The following is a 26,921-nucleotide window of genomic DNA, read 5'->3' as shown; positions in this document are numbered from 1 at the left end:
TTTTTAAAGCCAATCCATGGTTAGAAATAAAAGGATATTTAGAATTTGGGTGCGCAGAGACTGCAGAGGGTGTCTAGTTTAAAGACCTTCATCATTTGAGTTTATATTTGGCGTACTTTGACAAATTAACTGACAGAAACTGATACCATTACCAGGTCCCAGAAAACTTGAGGTAAGTTTGTATTATTTCAGTTTAGGAATCCATGTTCTGGACCTTGGGCATATGTAGTGAAGCTGCCATGTATAAAGTGTATGAACTGTTCTTCATGGGAAGTAATGAAGATACACAGATGCACAGTAATGACCAGGTCCACCCGAACAAACCAATCTAGCCGGGGCTTCATCTAAAGCTGTTTTCATAGTTTTATCACTTGTTCATTAAATATTTGGGGCACGACTTGATCTTGAGTGTGTGACCTGCGTATCTCTGTTTTTTTTTTTGTTTTTTTTTGCTGTGGGCCATGTCAGTGAACTGTGTTGACAGTCAGAGGCTGGTAGCCCATAATACAGGTATGTGATGTTGTGCTTAGTGGCTGTATGTGTGGGAGAGCTGCAGTGAGGCTGCTCTGAACCCTGAACTGGCGCTGTTTGTTGGGCCTGACGCCGCTAGCCAGACGGTTGTGGACGCGGTCGACATGCCTACGGAGCATCTGAGTGTCGTATGTGGCTGCGCCGCTGTGAGTTAAGGTGTGTGTTTACTCAACAGGGTGTTAACGTCAGTCAAGGATATTGATGTTTATCCTCACACGTGTCAAGAGAGAAGCAGGTGAGTGCATGTACACTACTTTGCTTTGCCATCATCCCGCCATTGTCCCCAAACACACACAGATACACACACATACAGAGACTGAATATGTCCTGACTCAGCCTTTATCAAGCCAGTGTTAGTTAGTATACCCACCAAATGGCCATAGGACAACTATGGTAGTTTTCCATGTGTGCTGGAGGGGGCGGGGGGCAGATGCTCTGTAGCTCCGCATTGTAATATCTATGGTGGGCTGTGTGAGAACGTCACCACTGCTTCCTGTGCACAATACCACACACACACACACACACACACACACACACACACACACACACACACACAGTCACACACGCAGTCTCACTGACACAAGATGATTTTAGTGATTACGTAAAACAATGAGGCACACAGAAAGAGCATCACAATACATCCGCTAATAACAGGCTGTAGTCAGGGTCGTCCCCTCTCTCCGTCTCTTCCCAGAGTCCTTTGAGGACTTGTGGCCACTTTCCCAGCTCTCCCTCGGGAGTCTATTCCAGCTGCTGCAGCACAACGCGGTCCCAAACCTCAAACCGCGACTTCGCTGACCACAGCCGCAGCCCGTGTGCTGACATCAGTGTCCAGGCGTCCACGCAAAGGCTGCTCAGGCATACGCGCATACGCAGCGCTGCAGAGACGTCACAGCTGAGAGGACTGACACGTCGATGTCTCTCTGTGGAAGTTGTAGTTCCCAGGGCCTTTTGAGTTGTAGTTATTAGGGGTGACTTCAGGGCATTATGGATACTAGAGTTGAAAATATTTATGAGTTGCTATGAAACAGATTTGGCGGGACACATAAGAAGAACAGAGACCGTATTAAAGGTGCTAACATTTGTATTTTACCATTTTAGGGAAAGTGTTTGTGCTGTGTTATGATATGTCCATCATGGTGTAGATAATGATGGATTAATGATGGTTGATTTCTATTTAGCTGCGTCAGTTTCAGGGTCCTGGTTTTGTTCATGCTGGCTCAGTCGAACACTTGAACTGAACCGAGCCGCCATGTGAGTAACACTTGTGCTTTTCCTGCTGTGACCAGTCAAAACGTCTGCTGTGACAAAGGCCTATAACCATCCCTGTGCTTGTGTGTAAGAAACTGAGTTGAGCTCACAGATGCTCACTTTTGTGTGAGAGGTGTGCGTGTTGTCCTTTATGTACAGTGATTCTGTAAAAAAGTGCATATTTGATGGACCTGGGAGGCATCAAGCAGCATGCATGGATACTCCTTCCTTCCCTGTTGCTCAAGCCTGGCACAACAGTCATGTTTTCCACATGGAAGAATACAGTTGTGCATGTTTGAGTGTGTGTGGGTTGAATTGTTGCATGATGAGTGTTGGAGGACTTGTGGACGAGTAATCAGGATTGACTCTAATATGTAACATTGCTCTTTCTTTTTGATTTTAGAAAGACCTTTACTGTCTTTTTTAGATTTGTGTGACTTTTACGTGTTGCACTGTAAATCGTTTTATCAGTGCACTTTTTTCGACTGCTTTTTTGACAGTTTGAAACCACAAACTTTAAGTTGAATTCACTTGAAATGAAATGAAAGTATATGTTTACATTTAAGGTGCAATATGTAAGAACTGGTCAAGTTCATAATCACAACACACAAACAGCAACACATCACCAGAATAACAGCTAGCTGCTGCTTCCTGTGGTTGCCCTGAGTGGTTGCCCATGCAGCCAGCAGTCTGGACTTGGCACTCTGGGACCAGGGGGTTGCGAGTGTTTAAGATAATGATAAAGATAATCTGACACCGCTAAATTCCTGTATGATGGTTCTCTGATGTACCTATTTGATTATGTTTATGAATTAGGGTTAGGGTTCTATTCAGTGCAGTTTGAGCAGGTATAAAAAAATAATCTTAATTATATGTGCCGTCAAAGATTCTTGCACTGAAATCACAGAATATAGAGTTGTGTTTATCATGCAGGGGAAAGTGAATGAGGGAACAGGAGTTACAGCGCATGAACTGTGGGACATGTATCACAAGTTCACACATCCCTGGTCACTGTTGGGTGTCTACCCCCCACTGTCTCTCACCGGCTGTCATCCCTTGAGGTGAACACTCTCACTTTTCACGTTCACAACTCAATCTCAGCAAAGAAGCGACGTGTGAAGGGAAAATAATCTTCTGAGAAACGTTGAGGAGGAAGGATAGAGCGACAGAGGGAAGAGCCTCAGGGGGGACAGGCTCTCCTGTATCGGGCCTGGTTGAGTCTCAGCATTGATCTCATGAATAATAGAGCTCCAGTGGCCATGTGACGATATTAGACGTGACATCCAATGACAACCTGGATCAGCCACTCCTCAGAGCCACGCACAAACACACACTTGCACGTGTGCATATTTGTGCACAACCTTGTAAATCTGTGACTAATCCAGTCTAATCTGTCTAACGATGAAAACATTTCAAATGAAAGTATCCAAAAGGTCACGATTAAGTTAACAAAACGTGGAGCTGAATCAAAGTTGTTTCCGTTTGGCTACAAATCACTGACTCACAACAGAGTCATCAATATGAAACACCCTCATAAAAGAATAACAATTTCCCTGCTAAACAAGACAAGCTCTTGTGTTTCTTTGTGTTTCTCCACGTCTCAATAATGCATAAGGACGCAACTAAAGTCCAATGCTCGAAGCAAACACACACACACACGCGCTCCCGATGTCATGTTTACTCATGTTTGCCGTCCGTCCCCATTCATCAGGCATTCGCTGTGACAAATCTGTGTGAGAAAAATCTGCAAGTTTGCATTTTTCTCCCCCCAGCAGATTGTATCTTTGTTTTACCTGCTCTTCTGCTCATCAAGTTATTCATGCAAGCGGCTGGCTAACATCAGGGAGAGGAAGGAGCCCAGAGTGGGCGAGGTGAAAGGATACAGAGGAGGTAGAAGCCAGTGGTGGAAAGTAATTATTAGGGCTGTAACAATACACCAAACTCATAACTCAAAATACATTTTATTTATGTAACATTTCAACAACTTCTGTATATGATACTCGTCTGATAGTATCAGAGGCGCAGGACTGGCAAACTGAACCAGTGTGAATGGATGAGTCCCCGGATGGTCTCTCACTCAACTTAATGACGATAAACGTCCCACAAAGCAACGTTACAGAACCAAACCAAGGTAGCGCAGTAACTGTAGCTGTTTTTGGCAACGAGGGAAAAAATACTGCAGCTGTAAGTGGAAAAGCGTCCGTCTTCCCACCTGTCCTACCGACTCCTCTTCATTTTTTTGCCCGAAAAATAGCTGTTTATGATGAAAAAAAATCTCCATGACCATCAGCCCTCTTGACTGAGACTTCAGTGAACTTTCCCCCGGAAAACAGCCTCCGTCCTCGCGAGTGACATTGTCCTGTTTACTTTATTTATTTTAAGTATTTTTTTTGGCCTTTTCTGGCTTCATTGAGAGTATAGCTGAAGAGTGTGACAGGAAGCAGGGTAAGAGAGGGGGAGCGACATGCAGCAAAGGGGCCCGGGCCCGGAGTCGAACCCGGGTCCGCTGCAGATCCTCAGCACATGGGTCGTGCGCGCTACCGATTGAGCCAAGTGGCGCCCCAGCATCCTGTTCACTGATGGTGATTATGTAATTATGTAATTTAGAGTGAAAAACTTAACTTCGTCACTTTCCAGGATATTCAATCACGACACATTTAACAGCATCCATATGATTATAACTTACCTGCGGGTTTAGATTGACAGGGGGACACCTTGAAAACACACTGACGTCATCATCATGACGTGCTCCCTCACGTCTCTTTAGGAGCCGCAGTGCCGGCTTTCTGTGTGAATTACACAGCGGTTCATCTTTACTCCGGCGGTGCTTGGCTCTGTGTGAATGACCAATGGTGGAGAATTGGCGAAACCACCGCTGTGGTGTTAATGCGGCGTCTCTGTGTGAAAGGGGCTACTTATAGCTCAAAGGGCTGGATCTAGACTGGAAGCTGTGTCGCGATTCTGCCTTCTCACACCGCGAGACAGGTTTGTGGATCTGAGTGTCGCGATTTCAGTTTTGATATGTGTATTGTTACAGCCCTAGTAATTATGTACATTTGCTCAAGCACTGTTCTTAGATACAGTTTTGAGGCACTCATACTTAACATGAGTTTTTTAATAACAAAATATATTGTAAGCTTTTAAAACACAATGCATCAATAAAGATTAAAGGGGCGATATGTAAGTATTTGATTTCAAAACATAAAAAAATGATCAACAGAATGCAAAGATATAACAGTTCTGATGTCACGTCACAGACATGTATGTGTTAAAGAGATATCAGCTTAAGTTGGCATATAAACCAGTAAGCCCACGTCTGCGCTGTCTCATAATGGAAGCTCCCAGTCTCGACAACTAACTGCAAAGCTAACTGAGCTAACAAAGCCAACGACAGCTACAGATATCAGGAGTTAGCAGTTACTGTGGTTATATGCTGCCCTCTATTTGCTTGGACCCCCATATGACCCTTCTAAATGATCTTGTGACCCTTATGCTCACTCATGCATTATTACAGTATTTAACCACACTTTTCTGAGAATACATGCAACTCTACTTATAATTTTGATTGAAGGACTTAATTATGATGACGTATGTTGCAGTGCTGTACGGGAAAAGATATGAATGCTGCTTCCACGCATGTAAGAAAGGGAGGGAGGTAAAAAAGGCTGAGAAAGCAGAGACAATACACACCTTACCCCAAGGCCACTGGCGAATTATTACCAGAGGACTGTCATTATGTTATTATCCCCTCTGTTTCCTGGGGCTTGACATGTTAACACACACATGCACCAACACTCATGGACAAATGCTCACAAGCCCCTCTAAACACTTATCCTGATTTACAGTTGAACATTATGAGGGAATTCCCTGCTCAGACCTGCAGCAAGTAGGTACGCGAAAGAGAGACAGATGAGCTGACATCCCGTAAGTACAGTATAGTATGTGCTATATAGTATAATATGCTCATTCAGGAACCAGTTCTGGAGGATGAGTAAGTCAAAACTGTGGCTGCTTCCTGTTGGGTCACAGCAATTCACTGGCTGAGAGGGTAGACATATGCTGACATTGGAAGGAGGAGAACTGTGAACGAAAGCATAGTTTGAAAAAAGGGGTTAGATAAACACGCTGTGCATCCCAGCAGCTGTAAAACCCAAACAGAGCTCTGTTGCTGGGTTTTGTATTCAGAGCTGGGGGCTTGTACTGTCCGAGAAACCAATTCACACAATGTCCTCTCTCTCCCTGAACACTTAAAAGGAGATATATGTAAGATTTTTAGTCTTTAACATTGAAAACTACAACTATCAACAGACTGTGAAAAAAATTGAATTGCAAAAGTATTTACATTCTGTCAAAGACGTCTATGTGATGTCTTATAATGTTATCTACTTAAGTTAGCATGCTAACTAGCTAGCCTTGGCCTGTCCAGTCTTGTAATACATCTTTTTACAACAAGAGGTGATATTAAGCATACTCTTGTTGTAAAAAGCCACCTGTGACCACCTGTGACCAGTAAGAAACCTCATCTAACGTCAAAGGAAAAAGAAATGATAGAAGCAGATGTAGAATAAGAGTTAATAGCATTGCTTTCCAGCCTCGGACACAGATCTTCACAAGTAAAGGAAGGAAGTTTGATGCTGAACTACATTTCTTCTCTGGTAGGCTGTCAACAACTGTTTATACTAACTGTGGCTATTTAGCTATAACTTGTAAAGGTAGCTAATAGTTCAACAGTTTGTATGTATGCTGTGTTAGCTGTTTGTAAAGGAAAGACCAATAGGATTGTAACGATCCATGACTATGAAAACAATAGTGAGTCAAGCTAATGCATAAGTGCTTTAAACCAACATTCTTACTATGGACCAGCAAGGTGTGCCTCCACTGGTTTCAAAAAGTGTATGTAAGCTTATGAGAATATGACCCTACAACTCACTTGCTATGTTTTAATAAATTAGAGTATTATTTTATTGTCACTATACACGTACAATTAAATTGTGAAATACATCAGTTAACACTTTCCAGATGATTTATATTCTCCACCAGTTGTTTCAACTCTTCTTCAATACAACACATGATCCCTTCATAAATAGTGGTCCCATTTACAAATAAATTGACTATAAGCAGGGTTTACTTTGGAGCATGGTTACTTTGTGATAGACAATATTTGCTCCAAAAAAGGCATGTTTGTGATGGTGGTGAGGCCAAGTGCAAAGCTTGAAAACAGTTGTCCACACACCAGTGGGTGACGTCACAGTGGATCTACACTTATGATAGGGTCAGCCACCCCAACTTTCTGTTGATATGCTGCACCCAATTTGTTTGGCGTATGAACATGACAGGTGGCCTTACAGCACCTATAAGATTGCTCAATGCCCCTTACCATGCTACAAACATGCAGAGCACATGCAGTAACCTGCCCTGACAGACCTGTTGAGATGGAATGAGCATGCCATAGGACTTAAAGAACATGCAAATCAGGCAGCCACTATAGGCAAATGAGGTAGGCTGAAAGAAGCTGTTCTTGTGAAAAGGACGCTGTACATCGCCTGTTACAATGTTCTAATATGATCACCTAATATTTTATTCAATTCATTTTATGAACAGTTGCATCAATAATTCTGCAAGTGAGGAAGCATATTATGTCCATAGACACAACAGTGATATTTATTGATAAGGGAAGATTGCCTGATTAGCTTTTGACCGATTGATCATTAAAATATTTTTATAATCACAACTGATCAAATTTCAGAGAATTATATCTCTGCTCTGCTGTTTCCCACTCCTTTTAGTATCTTTTAGTTCACTGTTTTGGTTTTAAGGCCTGCAAATTAGATTTTTGTTTTACTGTCACCATTCTCATTAGAGTCGATTTCAGATACAGCAGGAAACTGTTGCCCAAGAGAAAGCTCTGATAAACCCACCTAATGCTACCTGACCAGGTTTTCATTTCTTACATATTGCACCTTTAATGCTGATGCCTATATATGACCATATACACAAGCAACCAAGACCATCAGCAAAAAGATTATTATATAGTAATTTTTGTCATTCTTAACCCCTGTCGATGGGTTGAATTCTGACTTACAGATTTATGGATAAATCATATAACTATTATGCACTAGTCTCATAGTCTAAAGAAAGATGAAGACTGTATGTGTGTAAAAAACTCCCATCTGCCCTACCCAATCCACGCTTCTTTAATATGTACACTCACACACACACACACACACACACACACACACACACACACACACACACACACACACACACACAAAGCATGCATGCAGGCACGCATACGCATGCACAGTGACATTCAAAATCATAAACCTGGCAATAAAAAAAAATATTTGTTTCATCCCATTCAGCGCTTCTGCAGGAGACGCTCTGTGCCAAGATTACACCTCGTTTTGCCTTTTCACATTCAGAATATTGATCTCTCCTTTTTTCATGCAATGTAGGAAGTATTAGATATAGGATGACCAAGCCAAGAAAATGATAAATCTAACTCAGTAAAAGAAAGAAAGAAAGAACGAAAGAAAGACTGTGTACATCATTTTTGAGGCTATTTCTGCATCTCATGTGGGTTTAGATGTAAATTAATGTTTGACTCAGTGAAAGTGAGTAATCCTAGAACTGTCATATATAAAACACATAACAAGAGAACTGTGATTTAAGAAACTGTGAATATATTTTTGCATTTTGTAAAATTTTGTAAATAAAACAGCATAACATGTAAATACACTTAACGTTAAGTAATAACAGTTAGACCCAAGACCCTGTTAGAAAAAAATCATGCGCCAGGATGATATATCAGTCAAGAAATTCCAGTACATGATGAACAAGCCAAGAAAATGATAAATCTGGCTCAAAGAAGAAAGAGAAACTGTGTACGTCATTGTTTGGATTATTTCTGCCACTGATGTGGGTTCCGATGTGAAATGTTTGACTCACTGAAAGCGAGCAATCCCTGAATTGTCCAATGCAAAAGCTATGTCACAAATATTTCAACTATTTGCAAAGAATCATGTGATGAAATAGACTGAAAACATGCTTTGGGTGTCTCTCAGGCTGCAACATTATATCCTGATTAGAAAAATGATGGTGCTTGGTGATTCCCCCCCCCCACTGCTGCCCTAGAGCTCTGCACAAGGAGTGGAAAATACAGTCACCTAAAAATACACTGCACATAAACAACACACTTACAAACACATTGGCACACACAGACACAGACATGCACACGCACGCACGCACACACACACACACACACACACACACACACACACACACACACACACACAGAGGCCAAGTGTCTTTAATATTAGAAAGCACAAGGCTGACACCTGAGACACTCAGCCCAGCAGTGTCACTCCCTGCTCCCCTAACTGAGTCCAACCGTGGCCAGCGTGTCCCTGATGGTCCAGTCTGATCCGCTCTGCTGCGAGCTGGCACTACGTGAGGTGGGGGGTGTGGGGGTAAGGGTAGAGTAGGTGGGGATTGCGGGGGACACATGCTTATGACATCACAGTCCAGTTGGCCCTGCATGCTTGTGGCAGTCACACGGGGTATCACCAGGCCTGACGTGTCCTCGCCGCTGATGGGTGGGAGTGTGTGTGAATAGGACACAGAGACCAACACAGAATCCTCCTTCTCGTATTGTAACCCCCCCCCAATCCCCCATTTAAACACACGCACACGTACACACTCGCTCCAGACTTTGTTCTTCGTCACAATGTGATATATTCTTATCGCTTGCGGCGAAGCTGAGCCACTTGTTGTATCTTGTGCTCTTGCTGTCTTCTCTTATAAAAGGAAGAATTGTGTTTTTTTTTTTTTGGTTTCCTCTCCTGCTCCTTTAAAGTTTGATTCATCTCTCATCTCTGTCTTCAGCTGAGCCTCCACATTGTTCCATTCTTTTAAATTCTATGCGTATCACTACAGACCTCTTCAATTTCTTTTGGTGCTCTCCCACCATCAACTGTCTCCACTTGTTTCCATCTTCCTGTAGTTATTCATATCTCTCTCCAGCACCTTTTGTTTCTTGTTCTCTCTTTGTCCCACACTCTTCTTCCAACTCTGTGTATTTTTCTTCTTTCCTTTGTGCTTTTAGATGCTTCTTTAAGATCTCATTTTCCATTCCCAATTGACTGCTCTGCCTATTTTTAAACAACTCTTAGTCAGTCAGTCAGTTTTTTGTCTGTTACATTTCTTTTCTATTTGTTCTTTGTGATATATTTATAGTTCTTCATGCCACTAGTGTCCCATCTGAACACATGATTGTATATATTTGTTGAGGGGTATATAACTTTATTGTTATTTGTTAATATGCTCTAATTGAAAATTCTACAATAAAAGGGGATTTGTTTGGGTAGACTTGGTATGAATTTTATCATCTTTGGTCACATTTATGCACCTTATTGAAAGATAATCAGTCATAAATCTGTATTATCTATAATGTATAATGTATGATATTTGTTCTGTCAATCCAATATATAGAACAGGCATGAAAGTGATTGCCAGCACTGTGGAAACCACCAAACAAGACTGTTTGTGTCTGACAACAACAAGGAGGCTAAGAGAACACAGCCTTTAAAGCTGCTGTAAGCCTTATTTTCTCCGTTAAAAAAGTGTTGAATAGCTCTGTACTCCAACAGTAATCGCTGTTACATGGAGTTTGGTTAGTGACCGATGAGAAAATACATTTTCTGCTCGCTTTATCCAATCAGGACAGAGAACTCCAGAAAGAGGTGGCCCCGTCTCCCCTGGCAACTGGCAACTGGCAATGGCAGAACGGGGAAAGCTACATACTAGCACTCCCTGTGACGGCTTATGCTGCCAAACACCCCAAGAAGCTAATGAGAGCAGCCCATCATTAGCTAACACATCCAGAAATCAGTTTATCTAGATTTACCTTATATTAGTTGTGGTTATTTATGTTAATTTAGTTACACAGTGTGTCTGTGGTGATGAGATCTGTTGTCCAAGCTAGCAACACCAAGTTGCAACTGTATTAGTACACCCAGTTACAACATGGCTAGCTTGTGCCGAGGGACTTTGTTCCCTTATTGAAGCTGCTGTAGTCGTTGTCGTCGGTTTAGCTAACTTCCTGTCTGTTTTGCAGTCAGCAATCCTCCCTCCTCTCTACGTCACCACATGAATGTGGATCTGAATCACACTGCTAAAACAAAGGCGGATCATTCATGAAGTTCATTGCAGAACTGCTCGACTGTGTTCATTTTCATTGAGTGTACCAGATAAACTGGCAGCTGTATCTGTGCTTATAAGCTTCTCAGAAACTTGCAGATGTTGTATATTTAAAAGTAGTGGAGTTGAATTATGATATCTTACCAACAATAATCCTGATGAGCTCTCTTCCATATTCTGGGAAATATGTGAACTGTGGACATATGACATCAATTTGAACTACAGATGCATGCGCACTTCCTTTCTTCTGGTCTTTCCTTTGTCTGTGTGTTTGTGTGTATAGTAAATTCACAACAGTCAGCTACTTGTGCATAACCACTAAACTTGTCATCATGGCTCCCTGTGATGAAAGATGGTGAGAAATTTCAACTTGTTTCCTAGAAAATATGGCTTTTACACATGTGAGTATATCCAGCAAATGACAGGAGGATCTGATCCTGGTGATTCCAACTTTCTCTGAAAGAAGCACATATGCACTGTTGTTTATTAGTCCCTTGTATGTATAGAAATGTGTATGTAATGGCCTCTGAGTGACCTCTGAGTAACACAGCAGGCTCAAGTCATGGTTTTCCCTGTATACTCTCCGGAGGCTGCATTCATAAAGCTTCCCAGTACCAAAAATTGCTCCTAGTGACGAAATTCTATGAAAATTCTTAGGATTAAGATATTTCTATGATTTTTTCCTTTAAAGTCAGGTATAGATCTTAACAAACCAAACAAACTTAACAACAAACTATATTACAACTGCAGCGTGTGCAACAGACAGACGCCACATGGCTAAATAGAAACATAAGACTTCTATTTACAGTTGTACCTCACTTTGCAGAGTGAACGGGCCTCACACTGTTCATCTTTCATGCATGAAGCACGAGGTGAGTGTTTGTCACACAGAGAATTTGTGTGAGAGAGAGATGAGGTACTGATTGATGCAGACTCAGCCTTGGCTCCAACTCTGACTCTCTTATTTCTGTCTGAAGGACGGTCCAAGTCCAGAAAGATCAGGGAGCCTCTGGCTGGCGCGCACGCACACACACACACACACACACACACACACACACACACACACACACACACACACACACACACACACACACACACACACACACACACACACACACACTCCCTCTGACCCTACTGACCCACATGCAGTTATATGGCAGCGACCATGTGGTCTGGATGGCAGAACATGTAGTCAGATTATTTTACAGTGAACAAGCTCTCACCTCTCAGCACATAGTCTCTGCCACTGAACACGGACCATTAACAGCACTGATTGCTGCACCAATTGGCTGCTATGCTCCTGACTAATCACTGGTCTTGTGATCACAGCGAGTGCATGAACTCACACTCAACTTAAAAAAGAAATTATGTAATACTTAAAGGTGGAAAGTAAGTGTAAAACAATGTACAATGTACATTTATTTATTTAATTAATATACTTTGTTCTATTTTTACATACTGGTAGAAGTAATAATAATATCAACAAATGTATATTCATGGTGCACTTTTAAAGCAAGTGGCACAAAGTTCTTCCTGGAGTGAGAGCTAAAAGACATTAACGTGACATAAATATCTTCATAACAGCAACGAGTATAAAACATGTTTTGACAAAACAAAAATATGTATTAAAATAAATAAAACATACTGTGTATAACTACAGAAATTAGTTATGAAAAAGCGCTTTTACTAAAAAGGAAAAATATATCGCATTCCCTCATGGATCAAGCTTCACAGAAGTATATGAAATGGTCAGCTTTGGCGTCACATGGAACAACGTATTATTTAAACACATGGCACACATTATGTCAGTTATGTAAAACTTTGAAAGGGACCATTACCAAGAAAAAGTAAGACAGTACATTTGCTGCTGTGAGGTCATTTTATTATATGTACCTCTCTATTTATTTTCAAATGCATTTTTGTTTTTAAATTGTTTTATCGCTGCTGAATATGTAAAGATATGTGTATGTGTGGTATATGTATATACAGTATATGTCAGAAAAATAAGAGCATAATTTCCTTTTCATGAATCTTAGTTGAGAGATGAGACAGTGCAAAGGAGATTGAATATGTGTGTTATTTTTTCAGTTTCATTGTTGAATTTGTTGTACAGGTTTTTTTTCTTTTGGTTTTCATTTAGTGGTTCTTGCCCTATTTTTAAAAGCTCTTATTTTAATGCTTGTCTTCATTTGTTTTTAGATGTTAAAAATCAATAAGTCAATCATTCATAAAAACGTTTTTAGATTCATATTTGAATGTATACAATATCAGATCTGGTGGTGTGCTCACGTTCGATTTGTAAAAGACACCAAACTTAACTTTGCTGAAGCAGGTTCTTAGAATAGCTTTTGTAATTTACCGATCGGTGATCTATAAATCGCATATCAACTTCAACTGACAGCGCCTGCCTTGTGATTTCTACTTAAATAATGCCAGCACAAATGAAGGTTTAGTCAGAAATAGATGGATCACAAGAGAAATCTGACTTTATAGAAGATGAGATCACAGTGATGGTAGGTGAGATTGAAGCCAGGCTACACATATCATTCAAGAAAAGCCAAATAAAACCACTTATACATGGTTTGAGTAAGTCACACTGTAGGTCAAAACTGATCATAAGTATTTTTTAAGAATGAGGCCTTGAATCACAGTGCAGATCCTGTCCCCACTTCCCCTTGACCAGTGTTCATTCTTTGGGACATCCCTCAGGATTCACTTGGTCAGCGAGCGTCGATCGATTCCACCCGCCTGTCTGTTCATTCCACGCTTTACCAACCATGTGATCTGTTCAAAGATACACACACATACTCGACATACGTAAGTGTTTGCATGACTGGCCGCTCACACTCATCTGAAGGAGGAATATTCTGAGTCTCAAAACCATACGCCCTCTGCTGCACCTGATATCCTGATCGTCTGTGTTTACCTGCAGGGTGGAATGTCTCTGGGCATAAACATGAGTGTGACGGATGAGTGAGAGAGTGACATAGACATAGAGAGAGCGAGAGCGAGCGAGCGAGTGAGAGAGAGAGAGAGAGAGAGAGAGAGAGAGAGAGAGAGAGAAAATGAATTGAGAAAGACAAAGACAGAAAGACTAACTAACATTTTATCTTCCCCTCCATGTTAAACCACACAGCAGCTATGTGCTATGTAGAAAATACATGTGACCTATTTACAAGTCTCCTCATGTGCGTGTGTGTGTGTGTGTGAGCACATGCGTGCGCACACCTCTTTTTATGTAAGGGACCATCCCTTGTAAAAGCATGTGGTTTTCTTCACAGGATATGGGTTTCTGGTGAAAAAGACACAGAGAGGAAGCGCTCTAAAGAAAGCTTCTCTTCTTTTCCTTTCTCTCTTACTCGCTCACTCACTCATCTCTTTATTTCTTTCCACGAGACAAACGTTGCCTCTCATGTGGATCTTCGGGATGATTTATGTAGAATGGAGATACAGAGTTTGCTCGTTGGATGACTTAACAAGTACCTTAATGAAAGGTGTAAATTGTAAATCTAGTTTAAAGAAAGACAAGTAGTGTTTCCTGTTAATGTAGACCATGAATGTTGTATTTAATCTAAAATGGTTATTTATAGTGGCAGCGTGTAGGACTCAGCAGCCGACAAAATATCCCACTTAAAACGTGTAAGGCCCTCTGTAGAGTCAGTGTTTGGGTTGTTCGTTCTGGGCTCCTGTGGAAACACAGTGGTGCAACATGGTGGACTCTGTAAAAGAGTCTGTATATGTAAAAGACATGTTCTAAGATAATGAAAAATAATTAGAATAGAAAAATAATTATGGATTTTAAGGGGGACATATCATGCTCATTTCATAATTTTATTTTGAGCTGCTACTAGAATAGGTTTACATGCTTAAATGCACAAAAAGCATCAGTTTTCTCACTCTGTCCAATCCTGCAGCTCTGTATTTCCCTTCCGTCTTAAACGCTCTGTTTTAGCACCTGTCTCTTTAAGGCCCGCCTCCCGAAAACCCAGTCTCCTCTGATTGGTCAGCTCACACACACCTGACCCAACACAACAACAGAGCAGCTGTGCTAAATGATTATTACGTGCCAAACAAGAAAACTATGCAAATGTGATACATGTTGAGGAAGTGTGATGTCACAAAGTCATGGAATTAAAGGCAGGGCTACTGAGGAGGCGTTTCAGGAGCAGCTTTACCGACGGAGAGAGGAGCTTCAGTCGTTGTGGACTCTGACCTGTTTAATTTTCAAGACCTTTCACATGCACAAGAGCATTATACAAAACACTACAAAACACACTACATTTTCCAAAAAATATGTGTTTCTTCCTGCTACAGTTGAATATTTGAGCTTCACTGTGTAGAATGATGTATGTGCAGAGTTGAGTGAAAAATATTCATATTTTTCTGGAATTTTTAATGACGGTGAACAAATAAGTGACATTTCATTGGATTTAAATGTTATAATTATACTCATTTTTCTCCTGCCCGAAACACACAAGAGATTTTTTTTGGATGTCTTTATGTGTGAAAGTGATTTTTTAATGATTGATATCCCCCCTGGTGCCCCCATGTTTGAAAGAACGCACCAGAAGTGCTCTCTTGGATGTCTATACGGTAGATAAAACATGATGAAGTGCCCTCTAGGTTGCCCCTCCAGTGGACAAACTGTGGTCAAGTGCCTCTCTCTCCCCTCCCTGCATTCATGCGGTGCTCTTTATATTTTCTTCGCCCCTGTCCCTCAAACATCCTGAGTCTGCCACTGGTCTGAGGATCACATTTTTGTCAAACTGCCATCATTAAGGATAAAATCCAGTGTCCACCTAATTAACATCGAGACTAAGCAGGGCAGGTCTGTCAAATCAGAGCTCTCAAGTAAACAGAAAACATTTAAGTGCTGACAGAGTGATTTAAGAGCATTATGAATTCCTGTGCCAGTCCAAAACAAAAAGATTGAGGACTCTTGTCCTCTATCTAAAAAACACTGAGTTGACTTATATAGACAGTGTCAGGAGGAGTTTGGAACTACAGGTTGCAGCAGTGTGGAGGGTCACAGCGCTCCACATGCTGCCAGTTTGACTCCTGAACAACGAGGGACCGCTCCGCCGTGGCTCCTTCATATTTAATTGTGATGTTGAATTATTCTGTCTCACTGCCGTGTTGTGCCACCATGAATTGGGCCGTGGAGTTTGTGAGTGTATCTCTCTCTCTCTTTCTGTGTGTGTGTGTGTGTAGGACAGGGGCGAGAGGGACAGAGTGATGTGGCAGGAGCCTGAGTTTGCCACGAACACTGGAAGCCTGTGGGAAAGCAGAGCCATAGCAACAGAATGAATTAATGAACAGGATCCGAATGCTACGTTTAACACAAGGTACAAGCTCACGCACACACATGCACGCACGCACACACCCACACATACACATACAGTCAGATTAACCAGCTTGTGGTTTCATATTCAACACAGACGACCCGGTGATGCAGTTTGGGCCAAAACTACCTCTACAACCACAAAACCCTCGGCCAGGAGCTCATAGCTTCACACACCGAACATCAAAATCTTATTTAGCTTCATTTAAATTAATCAAATCCAAAACTCTTATTCCACTCAGATCGCTTATGGCGAATAAGGGATTGACATGCAGAAGTCGATTACCAAACAGGTGAATGATAACACTGTGTGAGCTGAGTGTGGCTATTCACTACACAGTGTTATAAATCAACACACAGCACATGTGTCTGCCTCAGTGAAGACAAAGTTATATATTGATGTCCTCTAAGCCAGTGTAGTCAGAAAATAGTCTGCAGCGCCCCCCTCAGGAAAAAGCAAATAACACCTGGAGGGGAAATTCACACAAAGCACATTTAAGGTCTTTAAGGTTATTTTTACAGGGGAAACAGACACATGTAGACACATGACCAGTCTTCCTTATATGCAAATCAGCCTTCAGATTACCATCAGTGCAATTCAAGGGCGAGTTTTGTGCCCCTGAGGAACAGTTTCGATTGACTGTCTTAGAGAATGATTTAAACAGTAACTACTACTGTCTTTTCAATTGGTTTGGAGCATCATTCAACACTGAAGCCACCAATGCGCGCGCATCTTGGCCAAACAGTTAATAAGACAGCACCTTTTCATTTTCAGCAAGAATGAATCAGAAATGCAGCAACTTGCTTCATTTAGTTGTTCTATATCTTTGCATATACCAGTTAACTTGGACGAATTAAAAGCTAAAAACAAAGAGCAAGTCCTGAAAATCCAGGACAACTACAATAGCACTCAGAAGAGCACACAAAACCTGTCAAATCCCAGCAGTCCCTTTTTGTTCTCACTCATAGATACAAGCCACCAGAATATGTCTGATTTTCTTCATCAAGATCCATGAATTATTCCCTGAGAGACTAATAAAAATGTAGAAAAAACACCCCATCTCCTATTGTCACAGAGAGTGAGAAATCAATTCCTAGATCTGTCCCTTTATTTGGATCAGCTAAAAGTTAATGGGGTCTATTCTGGGCTGAGATTCATCCTCCTTCCGAGTTTCAGGTGTTTTTTTCATGTAACCTGCTGACAAACCAACCAATAAATGGAACTACATGAAAACATGACCTCCTTATCCAGATTGAAAAAAAAAACAAAAACCCCATCAACAATAAACACACTAAAAAACTAAGAACGGGACACCTGGGCAGACTTTCAGCTGAAGATTGTAATCGGCTGTGTTGCAGATTATTTGTTGTAAATATTTGAAAAGAAAGTTTCAACATGATGGCTGAAGACAGTGGATAATACTTGCCATCACCCTGTTTTGTTTGTGTTTCGAATAGGTTAATAAAAAACATTTGAAACATGAAGCTAAACATGAAATTAAACATTTAAACAAACAAACAAAAAAAATGCTTCAAAGCTCTTGCAGTTTTCAGGTGGTAGACTCCAAATGAGAGATGAGTTCGTGGAGTTCAGGAGATATGGCCGTTTAATGAATTTTGTGTGAAAAGATTCACAGTTCACTGTCACTCATTCTGCCTGTCTGCAATTATTGAGAGCGGCAGAAAAAAAGCTTCAGTTCGGGTGGTGATTACAAACCCTGGGGGAAGCTGACGCCTCTGAACCTTTGAAGCGGTATGCGTACTGAAAAGTCGACACTTTCATCCAGTCAACAAAGACAAGTCAGGACTCCTTGCTCATATAGATAAGGTGCACATGCTGAGTTATCCTGTTACATGGATGAGACCACAAAAACATGAAATCAGTCAAATAGCTGGAACGTGTTTAAACCAATAGCATTTGATGAACTGTCAGTCACACTGAAACAACACGTTTATATGGTTCTCCTAACTGTTATTCCTGCTGCTCTGTCTAAAAGCACAATTATTCAGAACACAGTTTTTGTTGCTTTTGGCAAAAGATACAACTTTTAATAGCCTGGCCGTGTTTAGAGGAAGTCAGAATACTGCATCACTTGTCATTGAACATGTGGTTGAGAAACATCTTTTCTCTTTAAACAAATGAGCTTACCCAACATGAAATAACCCAAATAAAATGTTCTTTCATAATACAAAATAAAGATAAATATCACATGAATTGATTTTATTTTTTATTGTACAATAATACAATTACATTTGTACAAATGCTGTTAACAAAAAAAAAAAAAAGAAAGAAAGAAAGAAAGCAATTGAGGATACAAGAAGAAATGTTTGCTGGGGCCCGAAAAACAACAATGTCCTTGAGCACTAAACCTTCGCGCAGCAGTGACGAGAATGGCTACTGCTGCTGCTGCTGCTGCTTAGAGAGACAACCACATACTGAGGAGGCCCAGTGTGGCTTCCTCTCGTTCACCCCGTCAGATCTTAAAGACACAGGGTGAGCAAAAGCAACAAGTCAGTGCAGATGAAGATCATCTACTGAGACGGTCGCATAAAAATCCAGTTTGTAGTGATATTGGAGCAGGGAACTCGGGGAATGAGGATGTTGTTCATTTGTTGTTTGGTCCAGGTCCAATTTGTTAAGAAGAAGCCGAGGCGCAGGGTCAAAGGTCATCAGGAAGCATTTAAGAGCGAGTGTACTTTCCCCAGATGTGCAGCATGAAGACGGAAGCAATGAAGAGCAGACTCATCACCAGCACTGGCACCGGGCCGCTGTCACAACAAAGACAAACTGATTAATACAAACAAGCGCGCACACACACACACACACACAAAAAATCCCATCATTTGCTGTAACCCCAACTGGAGCGCGAGTCTTAGTGGAGAGGCTGATTTTATTGATGAGCTTCGGAAACAAGGAGGGGCTCTCATCGCTGAAGGAGGGACTGAGTGGGGGTAGAGGGCGCATCACTAAGTAGCAGCATTGCCATGCCAACCATCTCTTCAGCGGCCCCCCTCCTCCCCCTGTCAGGAGGCTGTAATTGAGTTGACCTTTCAGAGTGGATCCTTTAATGAAGCTTTGAGGCCGGCGTCTAACGCAGGAACAAACATGCACTCGATATACAACACTGTATGGCGAGTATGCCCTCCTTCGACTGCTGGAGAGACGCACTCAATAACCACCACAGCACCATCGATCAACCACGGCCGGGTATGGCCAGGAGACAGGACGTCTTCTCTAATATTAGGGGCCGAGGATGCAGCTAAGTACAAGTTTAGGAAGTTGCAAGTTTCTCTCACTCACACACACACACACACACACACACACACACGAATGATTGGTTTCAACACAGAGGCACGTCTGCCCAATTTCCTGCCATTAAACACTCCTCCTATTCTACCTGATGAACGTAAATAACACAGATGAAGGACTAGTGTCGGAAATCCTGAGAATTAGTTTGTGTTTGCCAGGGGATGAAAGTTACACAAAGATGGCAGAGGTTAAGTTTGTGAGTGTGTATGCTCCTGTGTTCTTGTGGGGATCATAACTGCTTTTTATAAACTGCACTTACACTTTGAGGCCTGGTGAGTCTTCTGTGTAGAAGCGCCACATGCCACCAGTGCCTGCTGATCCTGTGGTTCTCCCACCGCTGCGTGTACCGCTGCTGGTAGCTTTCCTGTGGAATACACACCGATCAAGAATATAATGACGCTGCCAAGTGTTTCAGAACGTAAATATCTCATTATCATTCCTTATTTAATTAGGATTTATTCTGCCATGGAGAAATTGTCATGTTATAGAGTGACAAACTTAACAACTTTGTAAAGCTGCAACAACTAATTGATTATATTATAACTAGTAAAATAATTCAGAACTGTTTTGATAATCAGTTTCTCAGTTTGAGTTAACCAATTCACGTTTTCACTATTTTCTGACATTTATAGAACAAACAACTAACCGATTAATCGACAATAAAAGTAATCGTTTGTTGCAGTCCCACAAGTTTGTGACAATGTGATAACTTTTACTAATATAGCAGCTTCCTAATACCACAAACATTTTGATTAAAAACCGTCACAGCCAAAAATAGGTTACAAAAAACCTGTCCTTTTCTTGATACCCTGTATTCATAATATAACTAACTACAGTAGCTGGTGATGAAAGAGTGCAGTGATTCATGGCTGCTTCACTCATGTGATGAGATTAAATGGAGGTTAATGAGGTAATGAAGAGGGTGATAGTAATGGGTAATAATGAGAGAGGTAACAGTGAGCCTCTGATTACACACTGATTAAGTCCACAGCTCAACATCTATCTGCTGGTCTAATCTACTGAGGGCAGACAAATAAATGTAGGGAAGGGCCATCTTAACATCATCAATCACTCTTTACAATATGATGACACAAGCCGGCACGGGGGGGGGGCAATGCCAAGGGTACTTGGATAAATAATTATGGAGACTGTGTGCTAGCAGTGATGACATCATAACTTATCTATACTTACTTATCTATAATATGTAATATATAATGGTCTTCTTTTTCACATGGTAGGCCAACATACAGATGTGGGATAAATGAAAGAAAAAACTGACAAAGTATCTAGAAACAGTGTCATGGTTAGAAATAGAGACAAGAGTGTTGCCACAGCAGCTTCAAGGCCTCTTGTCAAGGTTTCTCAAAGTGTACTATACTGGAGTGTTGAATTGTGGTGGTGCCTTTAGTCCTGTATGGAATAATCTTCATTCATTATGTTACTGCTACAGGGGTTTGCAGGGCTTTCCTTAAATCTGTCACTCATCTGTACACATTTACAGCGAGTTAATCAATCGGTCTACTGTATAAAGTGTATAGGAAAAGGTTTTGTAGATTGTATGTCTGTGTGTGTACCTCTGTCTAACTGTGGAGCCTGCTGCGCGTGGAGCCACTGTCTTGCTGGGGGAACGGCTAGACGCCCCAACATTGGTTGCACTTGCTGCTGGTCCAGGCTAAAGGGAAGAAATCACAATTAATAGGTATGAACATGATCTGACTCCATTATACACTCTTCCTGACCATTTGTCTGATCTGTCACACACTTTTAGACACACATAACACAATTACAGCTAAAACTAACCTACAACAGTCAGATAGATATATTCAACATAATGCCTGAAAAGATAACTTGCATTTTATAACTGTACAGTCTGGCTATATCAGAGACTAGTGGTAAAGGCCTTGGCCATTGGTCCTCACAGCTCATTCATTGCTTTCAACTTCTACCTTAATGCTAACACGCAGAATATGAATCAAATGTGTTCACGGGCACATACATATTTATGAATTACTGCTGAGACAGCTCTAAATGCGTGTTTTCGGACTGTTTGAACTGCTGATGAACAGCCACGTCCACAAATGATGAGCTGACGTTAGCAAGCTAGCTAACACAGATGAAAACGTTAGCCCTAGTCCCACGTTAAATGATTGCAGCAGAGCTGGTTAGCTTCCCTGTAGTAAGACTTTAAGATGAAGCAGAGAATCTTACCATTTTGTTTTATTTGTCTCGATGCGAGCTGAAACCCTGAGCCTCTCTTCAAACTGATGTCCACGTCAAATGGGCAGCAGACAAGTCGGCGTGTGAATTGACCAAAACTTGAGAAGAGGTCTCACAAAGCTGACGCTTGTCTAAAAAGGACACGACTGCAAAACACAAGACCAGTGTAGGAGACCGTACAGAAGCCTGATCGGCTCACCTCCTTCACCACAAAACCAATAAATAGATAATCATTTTAAGAGGTTGTTTTTTATACTGCTATAATAAAAAGCGTTTTTCACTCTTAGTGATTTTTTTCTATATTCATTTTAGATATGTAATTGTACTTTAATATAAAGGCGAATCATTTGCCCGCCTTGAGTGTGAGGGAGACGTGTCTCACAGGAAGCGCCACCGTTGCATCTAGGAAACTGGCCGCCATTGTGGTTCTACCAGAGGCGTGTGTAACTTGACTACAATTGTTGATTCGAGCCAACATGGCGTCGAAACGATAGAGTTTCTTGACAGTTTTCATGCTGCTACGAGCGTCTGGTCGAGCCGAATCACAGGTTTCAAAACTTGGATAAGCTAGTCGAGAGATTCAGGTAAACAGAATTGCATTATTATTAAATTCTACGGAGATGTAGCTCTGAGATAAATTACAAAGAGAACTGTCTCTATAGTGTGCTACGAGGTTTAATGTCAATAGCTACGCACCGGTCGGACAGTATGCATAATGCTATCTTTTTAAGTTAGCTAACATTAAAAGACCTTCTAATACAGACGCAGTGTCTTGTGGTCCTTGAACTAAGGGTAAAAGTCATACATAAGGTTAGAAAACCACAAGGTATGACTGTACAACTTTGTCAACAATGCAGCTCTCTAAAGTTTCTTATTCATATGGATTTCATATTCATTCATAAACATCCAGTTCCTTCTGCCGGAGAGACGTTTGAGATTGTGTGAAGTGAAAACTAGACTTCTGTTTTTATAAGCGATGATCATGGGACTATTAGCAAGCTGATGAGCACAGGACTATCTGCTCATCAGTTTATTTCTACATGATATGATAATCTACATGGTGTTGAACTGTATTTAAACCCTGTCCGCAAACAAGCATTGTGTTTTGAAATTATTTCACATTCAGCTTGAACTTTTTTCCATTCTTGTCTGCAGGATGGTGCGAGTGGTGTTCCTCCATCCGGACCTTGGCATTGGTGGAGCTGAGCGACTGGTGGTCGATGCTGCCGTCGCTCTCAAGTCTCAAGGATGTAGCGTTCAGATCTGGACAGCCCATTATGACCCCACGCACTGCTTCTCTGAGACCCTGGACCCTGACCTACCTGTGGCACGTTAACTTAACATTCACCTTACTACATCATGTTATCCCTCAAAATATTTTTTTATTCAATTGTTTCTCTTGTTTTTCTTAAAGGTGTGCGTGGGTGACTGGCTACCCACCAGCGTCTTTGGCTACCTGCATGCTCTGTGTGCCTACCTGAGGATGATCTATGTGGCCCTCTACCTGGTCTTCCTCAGCGGGGTGGAGTACGATGTCATCTTCTGTGATCAAGTGAGTTGTGCCAGACAGGAACTGACTACCTGTCTGTTTGGTCGTCACTCATCTGACTGCTTCTGGGGCGTCTGACTGTCTCAGTTATTCAGAGAATCACTGTCATTGTCCACAATTACCGGTCTCTTTGCATTGTCACATCCTTTAACTATACTGTGCTGTGAAATGTACACTCCCTAGGTTATTCTCACGTCTATGTCTGTCACACAGACACACATGGCTATTGCCACCTTTCTCATGCTCATAACTACAGTCCAGAGAATACCAATTATTTAGATCTACATAGACTCGCTTCTTACAACATAAGATTACAATGAATCAAGACATTTCATAAACACACAGAGCGTTTACAGGATTTGTCTTAGGATGTGTATTTCAAAATCAGACACATTGTTCAATGTTAAACAGTATATCATTTTTATTAGTCTTATTTTTTAAATGTTTAGCATTGTTATATATTTTTAATCTTTATATATTTTTTATGTTTATGTTTAAGTTGTACATTCTTAACTTTTTTTCTGTTTTGATTGGGTTCTATTCCACTGCTGTATTTCCTACTTACTTGCCAGAAATAAAGGAAATATTTCTTAGGGAAGACAAGTTTTTTTGTTTTTAACCCTTGTCATTCGACTCCAGGTGTCAGTGTGCATTCCAGTTCTGCGACTGTCCCGTCAGAAGAAGAAGGTTTTGTTTTACTGTCACTTCCCAGACCAGCTGCTGACCCAGAGGAAGACGACCTTGAAGAAGCTTTACCGAGCTCCCATTGATTGGCTCGAGGAACGCACCACTGGCATGGCTGATATGGTATGTAAAGGATGAGGGCTGTGTCACTCTCCAGGTTGTGATGGTCAGATTGCAGGACAGGATTATGTCACTTTTACCATTGTGTTTTTTATCCTGATGGAAAAGTGGACTTTTAAGCACAGTGGTTAAAATGACCCAAAAGTTTTGAACAGCAGTGTCAGACATGTATTGGATCAAGCTTAAAAATAACAATGAATAAACTAGAATAGTTGTAAGTTAAATTCAAAAGGTACTTGTCATGTGCCCCAAGTTTTTTAACAGCCATGATGGTGAATGCTGTGCTGTTTCATGCACAGTAAACAACTGTCAGAGGGTCCTATGTTAGAATTTCAAGATAGGTACATGAGATCTAGAGACTTAAACTACATGTCTTTTAAAAATATATTATGTAAATATATGTTTTTACTAATATAATTTATTTTTTGTTATTTTAAACCTTTGTTTCTGCATCTTACACAAGAAAGTGAATGTCAGTTTAAACAATAGAAATATGTGAATTTAATTTCCATGTTTGAATACAATAATTTGAATAATAACTATGTACTTACAATCTATTTTTGTTATATAGGCCATGCCTTGCAATAATGCAAATATGTACTCAAATGTTTCTGTACATGGGTATGGCAGTATAATGCAGACAACTGTGTGTGTGTGTGTGTGTGTGTGTGTGTGTGTGTGTGTGTGTGTGTGTGTGTGTGTGTGTGATTTAATTTAATTTTGTTTAATTTAATTGATATGTTATAGCTCAGTTGAATTTTCCAATTTTAACAGCTTGAATAAACCAAAGTGATTATTTAAAATGTGATAGAGCCTGATCTTGGCAGGCAGGCTGTTGTAAAAGCTCAGGGCTCTGATAGAAAGGAAATTACATTCTGATTCTGGTCAGACTTCAGGATAATCAAAGGCCACAGGCTGTCATTCAACTCATAGGGAATTAAATTGCCTGTGATACATATGTGAGATCCTCATGAACTAATCTTTCTGTACTGCCTCATAGATTCTGGTAAACAGCCAGTTCACTGCGGGCATCTTCAGGGAGACCTTTCTTGGTCTAAGAGGAGTCCAGACAGATGTCCTATATCCCTCACTCAACACGAGCACCTTTGACCAGCCGTCCACTGAGGCACAAGGCCTGGAGGGGCTGCTCCCTGAGGGAACCTCCTGCCTGTTTCTCTCTCTGAACCGATACGAGAGGAAGAAGAACCTTGGGCTGGCTCTGGAGGCTCTTGCAGTCCTGAGGACCAGCCTTCCTCCAAACCAGAGAACAGGCATTCACCTGGTGGTGGCGGGGGGCTACGATGACCGAGTTACCGAGAATGTTCAACATTACATTGAACTGAAAGAGCTGGCAGCGCAGCTCCGTGTGGACGACTGTGTCACCTTCCTGCGCTCCCCGTCTGATTCACTGAAGGTGGCGCTGCTGCGGGGCAGCGCAGCCGTGCTTTACACCCCAAGCAGAGAGCATTTTGGGATAGTTCCCGTAGAGGCCATGTATTGCTGCTGCCCTGTTATCGCAGTGAATTCTGGGGGCCCCCTGGAGAGCGTGGCAGATGGGGAGACGGGCTTCCTGTGCGAGCCCATGGCGGAGGCCTTCTCTAAGGCCATGGAGAGGCTGGTAAGGGAGCCACAGCTCCGCAGGGACATGGGACAAGCTGGGAGGAGGAGGGTACGAGATAAATTCTCTCTTCAGGCCTTCTCAGACCAGCTGTATGGGTACATCGTCAGGCTCAGCCAATGATGAGAAAGCTGGAGGAGAGGCAGAAGACAGGGTAACAGCAGGAAAATGATCCTGAACTTGGAATTGCCTCTGTATGTCTAGGGTGTGCAGAGAGTTGGAATGAATGTTTCCTTACAGAGAGTGTATGTGTACATGTGCAGGGATGTGGGTGGGGAGGGGGGTATTATGAGGACTTAGAGGACAATCAATCAGCATTCCCCAGGAGGGGTTGCTGAGAGGAAAAAAAGGACGGAATCTCTATACCAATTAAGAAAAGAGTAACGAGTTTACCTCGCCTATCTCTGGAAAAATACCACCCCTGCAAGTGTGTGTGTGTGTGTGTAATGTTGTATGTGTAGCCATCAAGGGTCTAGCAAACGAGCGTACCAACAGGATTGATTGTTGAAATGTGAAATGTTTTGCACTGTGTATGTTTTTTTTTTCTTTTCTACAGTACTCTTTGTCTTTGTGTGTTTGCGGGATAAAGAAGAAGAAGAAGAATGTAGTTACTGCCACGCGCCATCAGGCAGTGAACAGTCCCAGATCGATAAACGGGATGCTTTCCGCTACTTCCTGTCCATCCAGAGCTTTGTTCCCCTCCTCGCATTCTGAAGATGCTGCTGGCTTGTCCATGACTCTAGCTGCTGCGCAGAGGTTATTAGCAGATGATAGAGAGTGTTTGGCTTTATTAGATGTCTGGCTGATGGCCAGTGTGTCTTTGTCTGGGTCATTATCAATGGGGAGAATAGCAGAAGGTCATTGTGTCTGCTCGCTGCCCTCCTCAGCCCTCCTACTATATAGAAATGCTCTTATTGACATTCTTGAAGTCTTAATAAACAAGAGGACACATAGTTTCCTGACTCTTATGGTGTTTGCTTTGTTGGTAAGTTTTTTTTGGCCTTTAATAGAGTTGGCTACAGATTTTGTGGGTGAGCGTAGAGGCAGAGAATGTTGTTCCATCTTATTTTTTCTTTTCATCAAACCCATTTGATAAATGAAA

At 41.5% G+C, this 26,921-nt stretch overlaps 2 protein-coding genes and 1 long non-coding RNA gene across 6 annotated transcripts in view; 2 read left to right on the top strand and 1 right to left on the bottom strand.

The window, feature by feature from the left end:
* Nucleotides 1-16,321, top strand: part of LOC119005611 — a 68,737-nt gene extending 52,416 nt beyond the window's left edge. For all 3 annotated transcript variants that reach the window (XR_005070548.1, XR_005070550.1, XR_005070549.1), the window contains one exon: nt 16,192-16,321. This is a non-coding gene — a long non-coding RNA (uncharacterized LOC119005611). The remainder of the gene's footprint in view (nt 1-16,191) is intronic.
* A 2,204-nt stretch (nt 16,322-18,525) lies between these two features.
* sec61b (SEC61 translocon subunit beta) lies at nt 18,526-21,987 on the bottom strand. Its single transcript, XM_037074764.1, has 4 exons — nt 21,840-21,987; nt 21,206-21,303; nt 19,891-19,995; nt 18,526-19,090 (listed from the first exon to the last, which is right to left on the bottom strand). Exons 1-4 carry the CDS (start codon nt 21,840-21,842, stop codon nt 19,003-19,005), a joined length of 294 nt encoding a protein of 97 aa, XP_036930659.1. The 5' UTR covers nt 21,843-21,987; the 3' UTR covers nt 18,526-19,002.
* On the top strand, nt 21,200-26,787 carry alg2 (ALG2 alpha-1,3/1,6-mannosyltransferase). Of its 2 annotated transcripts, none has more exons than XM_037074762.1 (5): nt 21,200-21,330; nt 23,004-23,175; nt 23,263-23,400; nt 24,037-24,204; nt 25,202-26,787. In XM_037074762.1, the coding sequence occupies exons 2-5, from the start codon at nt 23,005-23,007 to the stop codon at nt 25,940-25,942; spliced, it is 1,218 nt and encodes a 405-aa protein (XP_036930657.1). In that variant the 5' UTR covers nt 21,200-21,330; nt 23,004; the 3' UTR covers nt 25,943-26,787. The 2 variants fall into 2 exon arrangements, with proteins under 2 accessions (XP_036930657.1, XP_036930655.1); XM_037074760.1 differs by lacking the exon at nt 21,200-21,330 and adding an exon at nt 22,146-22,432.
* Nucleotides 26,788-26,921: the final 134 nt, after the last annotated feature.

The sequence above is a fragment of the Acanthopagrus latus genome, chromosome 17 (assembly GCF_904848185.1).
Source record: "Acanthopagrus latus isolate v.2019 chromosome 17, fAcaLat1.1, whole genome shotgun sequence".
NCBI classification, from domain to species: Eukaryota; Metazoa; Chordata; class Actinopteri; order Spariformes; family Sparidae; genus Acanthopagrus; species Acanthopagrus latus.
The sequence above is the reverse complement of the archived record's forward strand: the minus strand, read 5'-3'. Positions and strand labels throughout refer to the sequence as shown.

Bases quoted from the DNA above. Each gene is read 5' to 3' on its own strand.
- sec61b (XM_037074764.1), bottom strand. The intron at 19,996-21,205 runs GTACACACACAG...TGTATTCCACAG, and splicing joins GGCTCCACAGTTAGACAGAG to GAAAGCTACCAGCAGCGGTA. The intron at 19,091-19,890 runs GTAAGTGCAGTT...TTGTTGTGACAG, and splicing joins GACTCACCAGGCCTCAAAGT to CGGCCCGGTGCCAGTGCTGG.
- alg2 (XM_037074762.1), top strand. From the start codon at position 23,005: ATGGTGCGAGTGGTGTTCCTCCATCCGGACCTTGGCATTGGTGGAGCT. The intron at 23,176-23,262 runs GCACGTTAACTT...TTTTTCTTAAAG, and splicing joins TGGACCCTGACCTACCTGTG to GTGTGCGTGGGTGACTGGCT. The intron at 24,205-25,201 runs GTATGTAAAGGA...ACTGCCTCATAG, and splicing joins CCACTGGCATGGCTGATATG to ATTCTGGTAAACAGCCAGTT.